General features: G+C 33.6%; 1 protein-coding gene and 1 pseudogene across 2 annotated transcripts; one reads left to right on the forward strand and one right to left on the reverse strand.

Moving 5' to 3' along the window:
* Positions 1-1,509: 1,509 nt before the first annotated feature.
* On the reverse strand, positions 1,510-6,208 carry LOC109161707 (annotated as a pseudogene).
* A 330-nt stretch (positions 6,209-6,538) lies between these two features.
* On the forward strand, positions 6,539-11,788 carry LOC109161948 (histone deacetylase 19-like). Of its 2 annotated transcripts, XM_019310533.1 has the most exons (9): positions 6,539-7,093; positions 8,429-8,869; positions 9,172-9,402; positions 9,887-10,020; positions 10,120-10,253; positions 10,607-10,696; positions 10,819-11,001; positions 11,082-11,123; positions 11,206-11,788. In XM_019310533.1, the coding sequence occupies exons 1-5, from the start codon at positions 6,566-6,568 to the stop codon at positions 10,157-10,159; spliced, it is 1,374 nt and encodes a 457-aa protein (XP_019166078.1). In that variant the 5' UTR covers positions 6,539-6,565; the 3' UTR covers positions 10,160-10,253; positions 10,607-10,696; positions 10,819-11,001; positions 11,082-11,123; positions 11,206-11,788. The 2 variants fall into 2 exon arrangements, with proteins under 2 accessions (XP_019166078.1, XP_019166080.1); XM_019310535.1 differs by lacking the exon at positions 10,120-10,253.
* The last annotated feature ends 215 nt before the right edge of the window (positions 11,789-12,003 follow it).

Below are 12,003 nucleotides of genomic sequence, written 5' to 3' on the forward strand. Positions count from 1 at the left end.
GCCATCTCCGATACTCGGGATGCCCTCAAGCAACGCAAGGAGAAAGTGATGGATTGCAAACGCAAAGAAAAAGTGATAAGGATTGACAAGCTAATGTGTGAGGTGTTATAGTTGAATGGTGATATTGAGTACCTGTCTGCAGCACTAATTTAGCTTAGTGAATCCACTTCTAACATATTAGAGGCTCTCTCCATCGCGAAGGTGGTCCTCGAGCAACGCAAGGAGGAAGCGATAGATATGGCTAAGAATTTGATAGTCTTCTTCGTCACAAACAACTGACGCATCAAGTTGTTAGTCAGTCTCTATAGTCTTTCTGTGAGACTCGTTTTCCAATGGAGACACAGACACCTCAGCTGTGTATTCAGCATAGGTCAACTCAAACTGAGGCTGAAGTTGAACAGAGTCAAATTGAACAGGATTGTGCATATGCTGCAAACATCTGTCAAAACAAAAGTATTTATTATTTTTTTTTAAATAACTATTTATTAAAATTTATAAGAAAATAAATATAATTAAAATGACTTTTTAAACTATGTATCATCCCCAATATAGCAATCATAGCATCATCTCCTTTGAGAATCTATAAAAAAAAAAAAAAAAAAAAAAAAAAAAAAAACCTCAAATTATTTATTAAAATTTAAAATTAATAAGACAAAACATTCAAACAAAACATTATAAAAAGAACTAATATATACCTTATTCAGCTCGGTCTCTATCTCCTTGAGGGACTCTTTGGCTTCAACAATGATGCTAATGGACTCAACCATTACCTTCTCGGTCTTTCCATCTCCATTTCCTTGAAACTCATGGAGGGGATGAATTCACCTTAGAGAGTAGAGTGGTGACCGGCGATTGGAGAGAAACATTGAGGACTGGCGAGAGCAGTGGCGACCGGTGTGAGACGGTGTATCAGAGAAGCAATTGCGAAGGTGAGCAAGAATTGCAAAGGCAGTCGCAAATCGCAAGTGAGAAGAGAGACGGATGGGAAGTCGCAAATTGCAATTCTAATTAGGGCTAGAAAAGTAATTTTATAAATAATTTGTAATAAAATATTTTTTCATCAATTAAATTTATGAAAAAATATTTTAAAGAATTTATTTAATTAGAACAATTTTGTAAGAAAAATTAATATTAATACGTTTAGTATATCCTAAAAATATAAGATTTAAATTACATAAAAAATTTATTGTCAAGTACCTTGTAATGTAATTACATTTTGATTATCATTCTAAATGAGCATAATAGATGCAAACACAATACTTCAAACAAAAATTAATTAAAATATTTAATTTATTTAAAGTTTTCTATGAAGGTTTTTTTTTTTTTTTTTTTTTTTTAAAAAAAAATCATATCACTTTCCTTGATATCATGAAATTAAATTCTCATTGACCCGAACTCCCCTAAATAAAAATGTTGCACCAGACATGAAAATAAATTTCTCGGAAATTTAAACTTTCCTACTTATCAAACATCCTAAGAGAAAAGAAGAAAAATTCTTGAAACAACAGCTAAAAGAAGAAGAAAGAATAATGTCTTTGGCATAAAACAATTGCGACAGTGATTGTGTTTATTACCCTTGAAAAAAAAAAAAACACTACATAACATCAAAGATGAAACAAGATTCAGGTTCTGCAATTCCAGAACAAGCCATTACATCAATTGCAGAAGATGATTGTAACCCTCTATGGATCATGGACGCCTAAATAAGCCGCACAAATGCCTCACTCAAATCCTCTAGCGACTCGGGGGTTCATTGCTTTACTACGCACCAAATATAAACCGCGCCTCTACTCATCAGTCACGCATCCTCTTGATGCAGATTGCACGTTTTTTATGTACTGAAATTTAAGAAGCCGATGAAGAAATGGCGTTACAATAGTTACAGAAAAAAAAAATAATAATAATAATAAACAATAGCCATAGATCTTTATTTTGAGCCCATAGTTATGTACCTTGTAAAGAACCCCTTTGTCTGCCTTGTAGGGAGGGGGGCTCCAATTCTTTCGTCGCTCTTCCAATTCCTCATCTGTTAAATGGACGTCCATCCTCTTTTACTGAATGTCTACGGTAATTATGTCTCCATTTTGAACAAGACCAATTGGACCACCTTCCTGCAAATTTTTGGATTTCACATTATTCCTGACATTAGAAACGAGAATATTACAACAGAAAAGAATTAATTGTTCGAATTGATTCATAAAGTAACATACCTGTGCCTCAGGACATATGTGTCCGACAACATATCCATGGGAACCACCAGAAAATCTTCCATCCGTAAGCAATGCAACATCCTGCAATTTTATATACGGTATTAATGAAGAAAAGCAGGAAAACGCGTATCACAAATTTTGGCGAATGCAACTTTAGCTAAGAGGTGCGAGGAAGAATCGACCGAGCAAAATAGATAACGTGCTTGTTTGGCCCAATTTGAATTTCTTGAAAAAGATATTTTCTTGAACACTCCCAACTTTGGAACTTCTTGAAAAAAGAGGCTTTTTACCCTCATCCAGCCTTAAAAGCCAAATTTATCTTTTGTGTTTAGCCCGACTGACTAGGCCAAACAAGTACATCATAGTCGAAGAAAACGCTTGTTCAAACCCACCCACCCCAACACACACACACACAAAAGCAAACACACCCCAAGAGATATAATCGATGTATATTCATTCATAATGAGAATACGAACGAGAAATCAATGAAGAAAAAGTAAACCATCAAAGCTCAGCCTAAGCAGATCATACCTTTCCTAGACCGGCTCCCATTATTGCACTGGTTGGTGTCAGCATCTCAGGCATGCCTGGTCCCCCCTTAGGACCCTCCCCTCTAATCACTACTACTTTCCCCTGCAATAAGTAGCTCCATGAAGATGAATTGACCAGCTCTCAGTAACAAGAGTTCCAACACGGTAACACTTTTTGCAAAGTGGCAATAAACTGGATAGTCCATCCAACATTCGAACTGAACAAAAAATACATGAATCTCTCACCTTAAAACTCATTGGATCTTCTGAGATAGCTGAAATCATGGACTCTTCTCCTTCAAAAACAAGAGCAGGACCTAGAGGACAAATTTTTACAATAATTAACTAAAGCCCAAAAAAAAAAACCTTCAAACTGATGAAAGTAAGAAAACAAGATTCTACATGTGCACACAAGAAACATTTAATTATAACATAAAAAATACTCACATGAGAAAAACAGTCCTTCCTTTGCAGTTATTTTTGCAACAGAGCCCTCTGGTGCAAGATTGCCATACAATATTTGAATGTGACCAGTTTCTTTGATGGGGTTAGACAAAGGTCTTATAATTTGCTAGAAAAAAAAAATACAAAAGAAAGAAATGTGTCTCATCCTCAAATATCAAGTAGCAGCAAACCCAAAGAAGGAACAAATTACATCATTGAAGCACATTAAGATTGGACGGGGCCTACCTGACCTTCTGCCAAAGAAGGGAATAGCTTTGCATTTTCACCTAGGGTCTTTCCCGTGACTACAAATTAAAGAACTAATCAGAATAAGCATCTTAGATGGTACACAACCAAATATTATGATATTTGACAATAAAAGTCAAGAACCTATTACCAGTAATACAATCCCCATCTAACAATCCAAGCTCCAGTAGGTAGCGAATGACAGCAGGTGTGCCTCCAATCTATGAAACAGTGTTTCATCAATTCAGTAAAGTAAATGGCAGTGAACTAATACAATTCAAAGTGATAAGACAATCGTGCAAATATTAATGCATATACCTTGTGCAAATCCTCCATGACGTATTTTCCACTAGGTTTCAGATCTGCTAGGAAAGGAACCTCATCACTAACCTTTTGGAAATCATCAAGATGTAGTTGCAACCCAACAGACCTGCCAAGGTTCTAATATCACTCAAAGGTACCCCTAAGATGAAAGTCATGCTGCTAAGACTTTGTGTGTCAACTGTCAAATATTGTCAATCCCAAAATGTTCAAAATCAAAAATTCATTAAAAAATCACAAATACTTTTTTAGTAGGCGTAATTTCAGTTTAGATGAAATTATGCAAAGTCAAATCAAAATTATACGAATTCTCTATTTAAATTTTTAACATATTAAATTGTAATCACATATTTTGAATCAAAACTATTCAGTAATGATTCCAAATGATATACATATACACACACATTAATTATATATTACTATATGCATACATGCATTTATTACTATTACCGTGTTCGAGAACAAATTTTCAAGCTTAAAGTTATGCATTTGTATTTATTATTATTTTAATGCATTTTTGAATTATGTCATATTATTCGTCCAATCACCCATAAACTGATCTAATCTAAAAACATAATAAATCTCAATTAAAATTATATCTCTCATTTATGTCAATATTTTTAATGCTAGCTATTTTGTACATTGTGCTTTTAGAGTTGTATTATACAATTTTTTGACAAAAATACCCTTAATGTTATAACTTTAGTTATCTTTTCCGTTACTTACCATTCACATGCATCTACCATATATTTTCTTATATTCTTTAATTATAACAAAATATTTGTAAAAAAAAATATATTCATTATATATTATATATTAGATTAATATAATAAATAAATTTTATTTCATTTTATTTTAATTAGTAAAAATTTGTTAGTTATTTTTAAAAAAGACTAGTATATTCATTATATGTATGAATTCACCGATCAAAATAATATTAAAATATACTTAGATGAGTAATATTACGTCACATATTTGCCGGAGGTATTTCGGGAAAAAAGAAAATCAACAATGATTTCCGTATTTCTTATAGTTGACCTTGAATGACAAGAACTAGAAGTCGCAATAAATTTCTATATTTATATTACATACTTAGTATTGCACCCGTGCGATGCACGGATTAAATATTTAAAATATTAAAAATATGATATATATATATATATATATATATATATATATATTATTAAATTTTACATATAAAAATGAGATTTTATTTTATTTATTTATTTATGTTATTTAATAATTAAGTTGCTTTGCTATGATAAAATTATAAATTCAAATATTTATAATTAAAATAAAAATTGATATTTAAGTTGAGTAATTACTAAGAATAAAAATTGTATGAAAATTTTAATACAAAATAAAACCAAAAAATATTAAATGGATTATTATTGGTTAATATTAATATTTTTACGTATATATTTTTTGAAAATGAAATACGGAGTAACATATAATTATAGATTTTTATTATAAATATGTAATCTAATACGTTTAAAAATAATGAAAATAGAATCATACAATTTAAATTTATGTTTTAGTGGTATCCACTAAATTGTAATATGCCACATGGGCATTCAATAATATTAATATGTTAAAATTATTCTAGTATGTCACCTGTACATTACACAGTATTAATTTGATCGATTATATAAGAATATACTCTAATAATATTAATCGATAATATATTATATTAACCAAATGATATGAATATATCATTTTAAATAAATTCATTATTTTTTGGAAAACAATAAATTCAACATAAAACATGTATAAAGAACTATATAATTGAACTTATATATTGTGATGTACAAATATCCTACACATATAATTAGTAGAAAAACTGCACATAAATAAAAAAATATAAATTAAATCACTAATTTTCATGCGTATAATATTTGTAAAATAGATTTATTCCACTAACATTTTTACATCATTATAATATCTATTTTATATTAAATCAAATATTAAGAAGACTTAGAATATAAAATTATATCTCAATTCAACAATATAAAATATTGGTCTTTCAAATATAAATTACAATTAAAAAATTTAAAAATATTTTCTGAAATCAATATTTATATCAAATTAATATTATAAATAACTAATAATATATATTTCAATTTCTACTTAACTGGGCCAATCCACCTATATACATATCATAATGTATATATTATATAAAACCCAACGTTTAAGCCCAAATTTACAGCCCAAACCCGACCCAAACCCACCATATAAAAACCAAGCAACCCGGCGCATCGTCTCTCTGTCTCGCAACCTCTCTCGACGTCTCCTGCTCTCCACCATCGGCGTGTCCAGCTCTCTGCCCTCGGCGATCTCAATGTCTCTCTGTGTGTCGCAGCCTCTCCGGTTCCGGTTCTCCGCCCCCAGCGTCTCCGGCTCTATGCCCTCAACGCTTTCATGTTCGAAGACTCTCAGCATACCTGTGAGGCAATCCATCGAACAGGTGGTGTGTTTGAACCACTTCATTGTAAAATACATGTTCGACTTTTACTGCAATTCCTCATTATTCACTCCCCACATTAGAATTAGGGTTAGGGTTAAGGGTTTCACCTATCAATTTTCCTTCATTTTTCTCTGTGTAATATTAATTTTTCTCCGTGTAAATAGAACGCGTAATCGCAAATAGTTGCTATTTTAGCCAAAACTTTTAATTGTTGCAATGTGTCACAGGCTAAAACTTCTAATTTTAGCCAAAACTTCAGCTGGAATTGCAACTTGTCATGAAGACTTATTTATTTATTAGTAGGCCTTATTTTATCATCTGATCTTTACTGGTTTCTTCTAGGGTTGGCAATGGATACTGGAGGCAATTCATTACCATCTGGACCAGATGGGAAGAAGCGAAAAGTTAGTTATTTCTATGACCCAGAATTTGGGAATTACTATTATGGTCAAGGTCACCCAATGAAGCCACACAGAATTCGGATGACACATGCTCTTCTTGCACACTATGGGCTATTACAACATATGCATGTTGTGAAGCCCCTTCCTGCTAGAGATAAGGATCTTTGCAGGTTTCATGCTGATGATTATGTTTCTTTCTTGAGAAGCATTACTCCAGATTCACAACAAGATAATATTAGGCTGCTGAAGAGATTTAATGTTGGTGAAGACTGCCCTGTTTTTGATGGCCTCTACTCTTTCTGTCAAACTTATGCTGTAGGTTCTGTTGGTGGGGCAGTGAAATTAAACCATGGACAATGTGATATTGCAGTGAATTGGTCCGGTGGGTTACACCATGCAAAGAAGTGTGAGGCTTCTGGTTTTTGCTATGTGAATGATATAGTGCTTGCCATCTTAGAGCTCCTCAAAGTGCATGAGGTTGGTTTATGATATTTCTGCTACCCACAAATTTTTCTTAATGCAACTGAATTTGAATCATGATTTTTGGGAGAGCACGAGTCAATTTCTAATTGTTGTGCAGGTTTTTGTGCTTTCACATTAGTTACTGGAACTTTTTCCTTCATGCTTCTCCTTCTTTTAAGAAAGTGTTATGTAGACATGATAAAAGCAGTTTCATATGTCAAGATTCCATTAGGCATTTCTGGACTTCTGGTAAACTTACAGGCAATTTTATTTTATCCAGCACATTGATAGGCAAATAAGGTCTAAAAAATTAAAGCTTAGACTTCTCTAGATTATTAAAGATCTCTTACAATTTGAAATAAATAAATGGGTTCAGTGTCTATGTATACAAAATTTCTGTATTCTTTTGGTGAAATTGACTTCTTGGCATTTTCATGACATATGCGTATATTGAATTTAATTTTTAAAAAGTAAATCTTATACATTATAGTCAAAAAGAACCAAAGTCTTATGCTTTGCGTGGTTATTTTTTTTTTTTAAACGGGTTTTATCCTTTGCATGCTTTTATTAAGGTGTGGTGCTTTGCTTATGGCAATCTGATTTCACATATAGACCTTGTTCTTTCATATGTTTTCAATTTTCCATTCACAATCTTGACCAAGCTCAGTTTTGTGCTAAAAGATGCTCATTAGTTTGTAACCATGATTGCACCTAGTATGTGGATTTAGCCAGATCTGCTAGGATAACATTTTATTTATTTAAAATTTCCATCATTTTTTAATGCAAGAAGTCTTTGTAGGCTTTTATATATGGAAAACTTTGATCATTCATCAATGTTGTCCTTGGCTTCGAGTTGCATTGATTCCTCATTTTTTTTTTGGATGACAAGGGAAACCCCACAACCTTATGATTCCTCATTTAAGTTTGTGATGAATAAGCTTACAGTTACTTGAACTTGTAATGTTATAGGGCTGAGCCTCATCCACCGTGAAGCTTTGACATATTATTACTTAAAGATTTATGACCCGTACTAATAGCTTACATTTTTATTTCACTTGTTAACTAATAATTTTATATGACAAATTCCTATCAAATAGCTTTATTATAGTATCTACAGCAGTAATCCGGGTGTATCCTTGCCCATCAAAATGACCTTAGCTGACCTAAATATACACACCTCATTTCTAGTGTTGTATTTACTGTTCACAAAATATCTTTTCTAAGAGCTAAGCTGTAAGATGGATTTATTCTATATATGTTACATACTTACATATTAATAATTAAGTTTCTTTTCTATATATATTTTGAATCTTGACGTACTAATAATCCACTTCTTGCAATTTCTGGCAGCGAGTCTTGTATGTAGACATTGATATCCATCATGGTGATGGTGTTGAAGAGGCCTTCTATGCTACAGACAGGGTCATGACGGTTTCATTTCATAAATTTGGAGATTATTTCCCTGGGACTGGGGATATAGGTGATCTTGGATACGGGAAGGGAAAATATTACTCTCTTAATGTTCCATTAGATGATGGAATCGATGATGAAAGCTATCAGATGCTATTTAAGCCGATAATGGGCAAAGTGATGGAAGTTTTTAAGCCTGGTGCTGTAGTGCTGCAATGCGGTGCCAATTCATTGTCCGGAGACAGGTTGGGTTGCTTTAATCTCTCAATAAAAGGGCACGCAGAGTGTGTCAGATACATGAGGTCTTTTAATGTACCGTTGCTGTTGCTGGGGGGAGGTGGCTACACAATACGCAATGTGGCTCGTTGCTGGTGCTATGAAGTATGATTCTTTCTGCTTAATTAATTTGAAATACAAGTAAATACAAGAAAATTTAAATGATGAAAATCAAAGAAATTAGGAGATGTATATGCTCATATAGTAAATATTCAATGCTTATAATGCTAAGATGAAAAGAAGTTCGAAAAAAGAAATTACTAATTAAGTAGTTAAGTGTAGGGATTGGAACTTTTGCCTCGTGTTTAGTTGTACTGTAATTATTAAATGGTAGGTATCATAACTAATATCAGTGGATATGAGTATATGCATGCTTTGTGTTAAACTATGGATTCGTGCTTCTACAGACTGGAGTCGCACTTGGGATGGAACTTGAAGACAAAATGCCACAGCATGAATATTACGAGTACTTTGGCCCAGATTATACTCTTCATGTCGCTCCTAGTAACATGGAGAACAAAAATTCTCGTCAAATGTTAGAAGAAATGAGAGCAAAGCTTCTGGATAATCTCTCAAAACTTCAGCATGCACCGAGTGTGCAGTTCCAGGAGCGGCCACCCGATACTGAATTTCCAGAGGTAACTTCCACCCCATCTTTTTAAGGACTGCATAAGTCGGCTTCCTTCCATTAGAAACTTGACATTGGTCATTCTGGCTTAAGCAACACCTCATTGAGTCAGCGGGTTCGACCCGTTTTGCCTCGAATCCGACCCGATTCGGGTCAAAACGGGTCGAACCCGCGATTTTTCGGGCTTTACCCGATGTGCCCACCCTACTTATTTCAATCAAAATCTTCTTCTCTTCTTCTCTTCTTCTCTATCTTCTCTCTTCTCTCTCTCTCTCAAGAAACGATCCGTCAGAAGGGAAAAGGATGATCAATCATTGGGAGGCTAACTGATCCGTCGAGGGCTACTTCTTCTCCTTTTCTCGCTCTCAAGAAATACAGCGATCGCCTTTATCTGCTTGTAACTATATCAATTCATACTTACAGTTTTTTTTTTTTTAAATAGTCCTCAGTCTGGGCTTTTTACGTGGATTTATTGTTAAATGTTATGATTTCAGTCTATCGAAGAAGGGAAAAAGACGACGATTGAGAGACTAACTGAAAAACCCCAGGGCTACTTCTTCTCCCCTTCTCGCTCTCAAGTGCTCTCAAGAAACTACAGCGATCGCCTTTATCTGCTCTACACCATTGTGTAAGTATATCAATTCATACTTACAGTTTTTTTTTTTTTTTAAATAGTCCTCAGTCTGGGCTTTATACGCGGATTTATTGTTAAATTTTATGATTTCAGTCTATCGAAGAAGGGAAAAAGACGACGATTGAGAGACTAACTGAAAAACCCCAGGGCTACTTCTTCTCCCCTTCTCGCTCTCAAGTGCTCTCAAGAAACTACAGCGATCGCCTTTATCTGCTCTACACCATTGTGTAAGTATATCAATTCATACTTACAGTTTTTTTTTTTTTTTTTTTTTTTTTTTTTTTTTTTTTTTTTTTTTAAATAGTCCTCAGTCTGGGCTTTATACGCGGATTTATTGTTAAATTTTATGATTTCAGTCCATCGAGCTTAGTGCAATTTAGATGGATGGACAGCTTTAGGAGATAAACTGTAAGGAGTCGGGTGCAAGTCAGTTTTAGGATTTTTGTGCTCTTAGTAAATTGTCCATGTTCCTTCCAATTTCTTGATGAGTCCATTCAGCTGACAGGAGTACTTTATATTTGGAATAAATTACACCAAAATACAAAAAAATATTGATATCATGTTCCATGTTTTTCTGTAGATGAATCATTGGGAGGCTAACTGAAAAACCTTCACCCATGTCCAGGGCTACTTCTTCTCTTGTATCTTCCTAATCCGTCAGTTATTCATGGTAAGAGTATATCAGTTCATACTTCAATTACAGTTTTTTTTTTTTTTTTTTTTAAATAGTCCTCAGTCTGGGTTGAAGAGATTCTTGAAAATTGTTAAATTCAATTACTGTTATGATTTCAGGCCATCGAAGAAGCTGGGAAAAAGGTGGTGGCTCATTGGGAGACCATCATGGGCTTTAAGGAAGATGAAATGAAGTTCATTACAGGTATAAAGGATGAACTGGTGAATAAAATGGTCAAATCAATAGGGATAATCGTAGAAGCTGAGGGGTCGGTGAAGAAACTTTGGGAGGAGTTGGATAAGGTATAGTTGAAGGACCATTTTGGTTATTAACTCTCTTATTAATTTTAAAGTGTAATTAATAATTTGAATTTTTTTTATAGGTTCATAAAGAAGATGATACTATGATTACGCTATTGACCACGGTAGTTTAAATTATTTCTTTTAAATTTTAATAAATAGTTTTTTTTTTTTTTTTTTAATTTTAATGAATATTTTTTTCTACAGCTATATGAAGAATATATTAAATCCTGGGATGGTGAATCCTCAAAGGGTGAATCCTCAAAGTCTGCTGCGGGTGAACAATCAAAGTCTGCTGCATCGGGTGAACAATCAAAGTCTGCTGCATCGGGTGAACAATCTACGTCTGCTGAATCGGGTGAACCCGTGGCTTTGCCTAATCTGACATTTGTTGAGTATGCTGCACAAATTTATCCGTATGAAAGCAAGTTCGGTAGAAGAAATATGGCTATTAACAATTTAATGTATCAATTGATAGCTACTAGGGATGGCATGCAAACTCACTCCGCTATATTGGGAGGAATGGTTGAATCTTTGGCAAAATTGTCTAGGACCCTCACATCGGCTCTGGGCGCTCTTGAGCTGCGTGCTCAGGACGCTCCAAAGCCGAGTTAGTTTTTTTAGCCTAGCCTTTGTAATATGGATATACACTGGACGCTCCAAAGCCGAGTTAGTTTTTTTAGCCTAGCCTTTGTAATATGGATATACACTGCTTACCAGTACATTTTACGAATCTTTATGTTCTTATGTTTTGTAGCAATTGTATGTGATTGAGGAGCTTGTTCGTCTAGCATTCATGTACTTTTACTCTAGAATTAGTGATGCTGCTCTAGTGAAGTCTATAGCAAGTGCTCAAAACAAACGCACACACATCTATATATTATATACCGAGTGTTTGTTTTATATTACCTGCATTAGTATGTATTGTCCCTATTCATGTATCTATGTGTTGTCCCTATTCATGTATATATGTTCTAAATATTCCTATGTTTAGGCAGTAATGGG

This window comes from Ipomoea nil, unplaced genomic scaffold, assembly GCF_001879475.1.
Source record: "Ipomoea nil cultivar Tokyo-kokei standard unplaced genomic scaffold, Asagao_1.1 scaffold2926, whole genome shotgun sequence".
NCBI classification, from domain to species: domain Eukaryota; kingdom Viridiplantae; phylum Streptophyta; class Magnoliopsida; order Solanales; family Convolvulaceae; genus Ipomoea; species Ipomoea nil.

Excerpts from the sequence above, each read along its gene's own strand:
- LOC109161948 (XM_019310533.1), top strand. The coding sequence starts at position 6,566 with ATGGATACTGGAGGCAATTCATTACCATCTGGACCAGATGGGAAGAAG. Across the intron at positions 7,094-8,428 it reads AGCTCCTCAAAGTGCATGAG|CGAGTCTTGTATGTAGACAT; the intron begins GTTGGTTTATGA and ends AATTTCTGGCAG. Across the intron at positions 8,870-9,171 it reads CTCGTTGCTGGTGCTATGAA|ACTGGAGTCGCACTTGGGAT; the intron begins GTATGATTCTTT and ends GTGCTTCTACAG.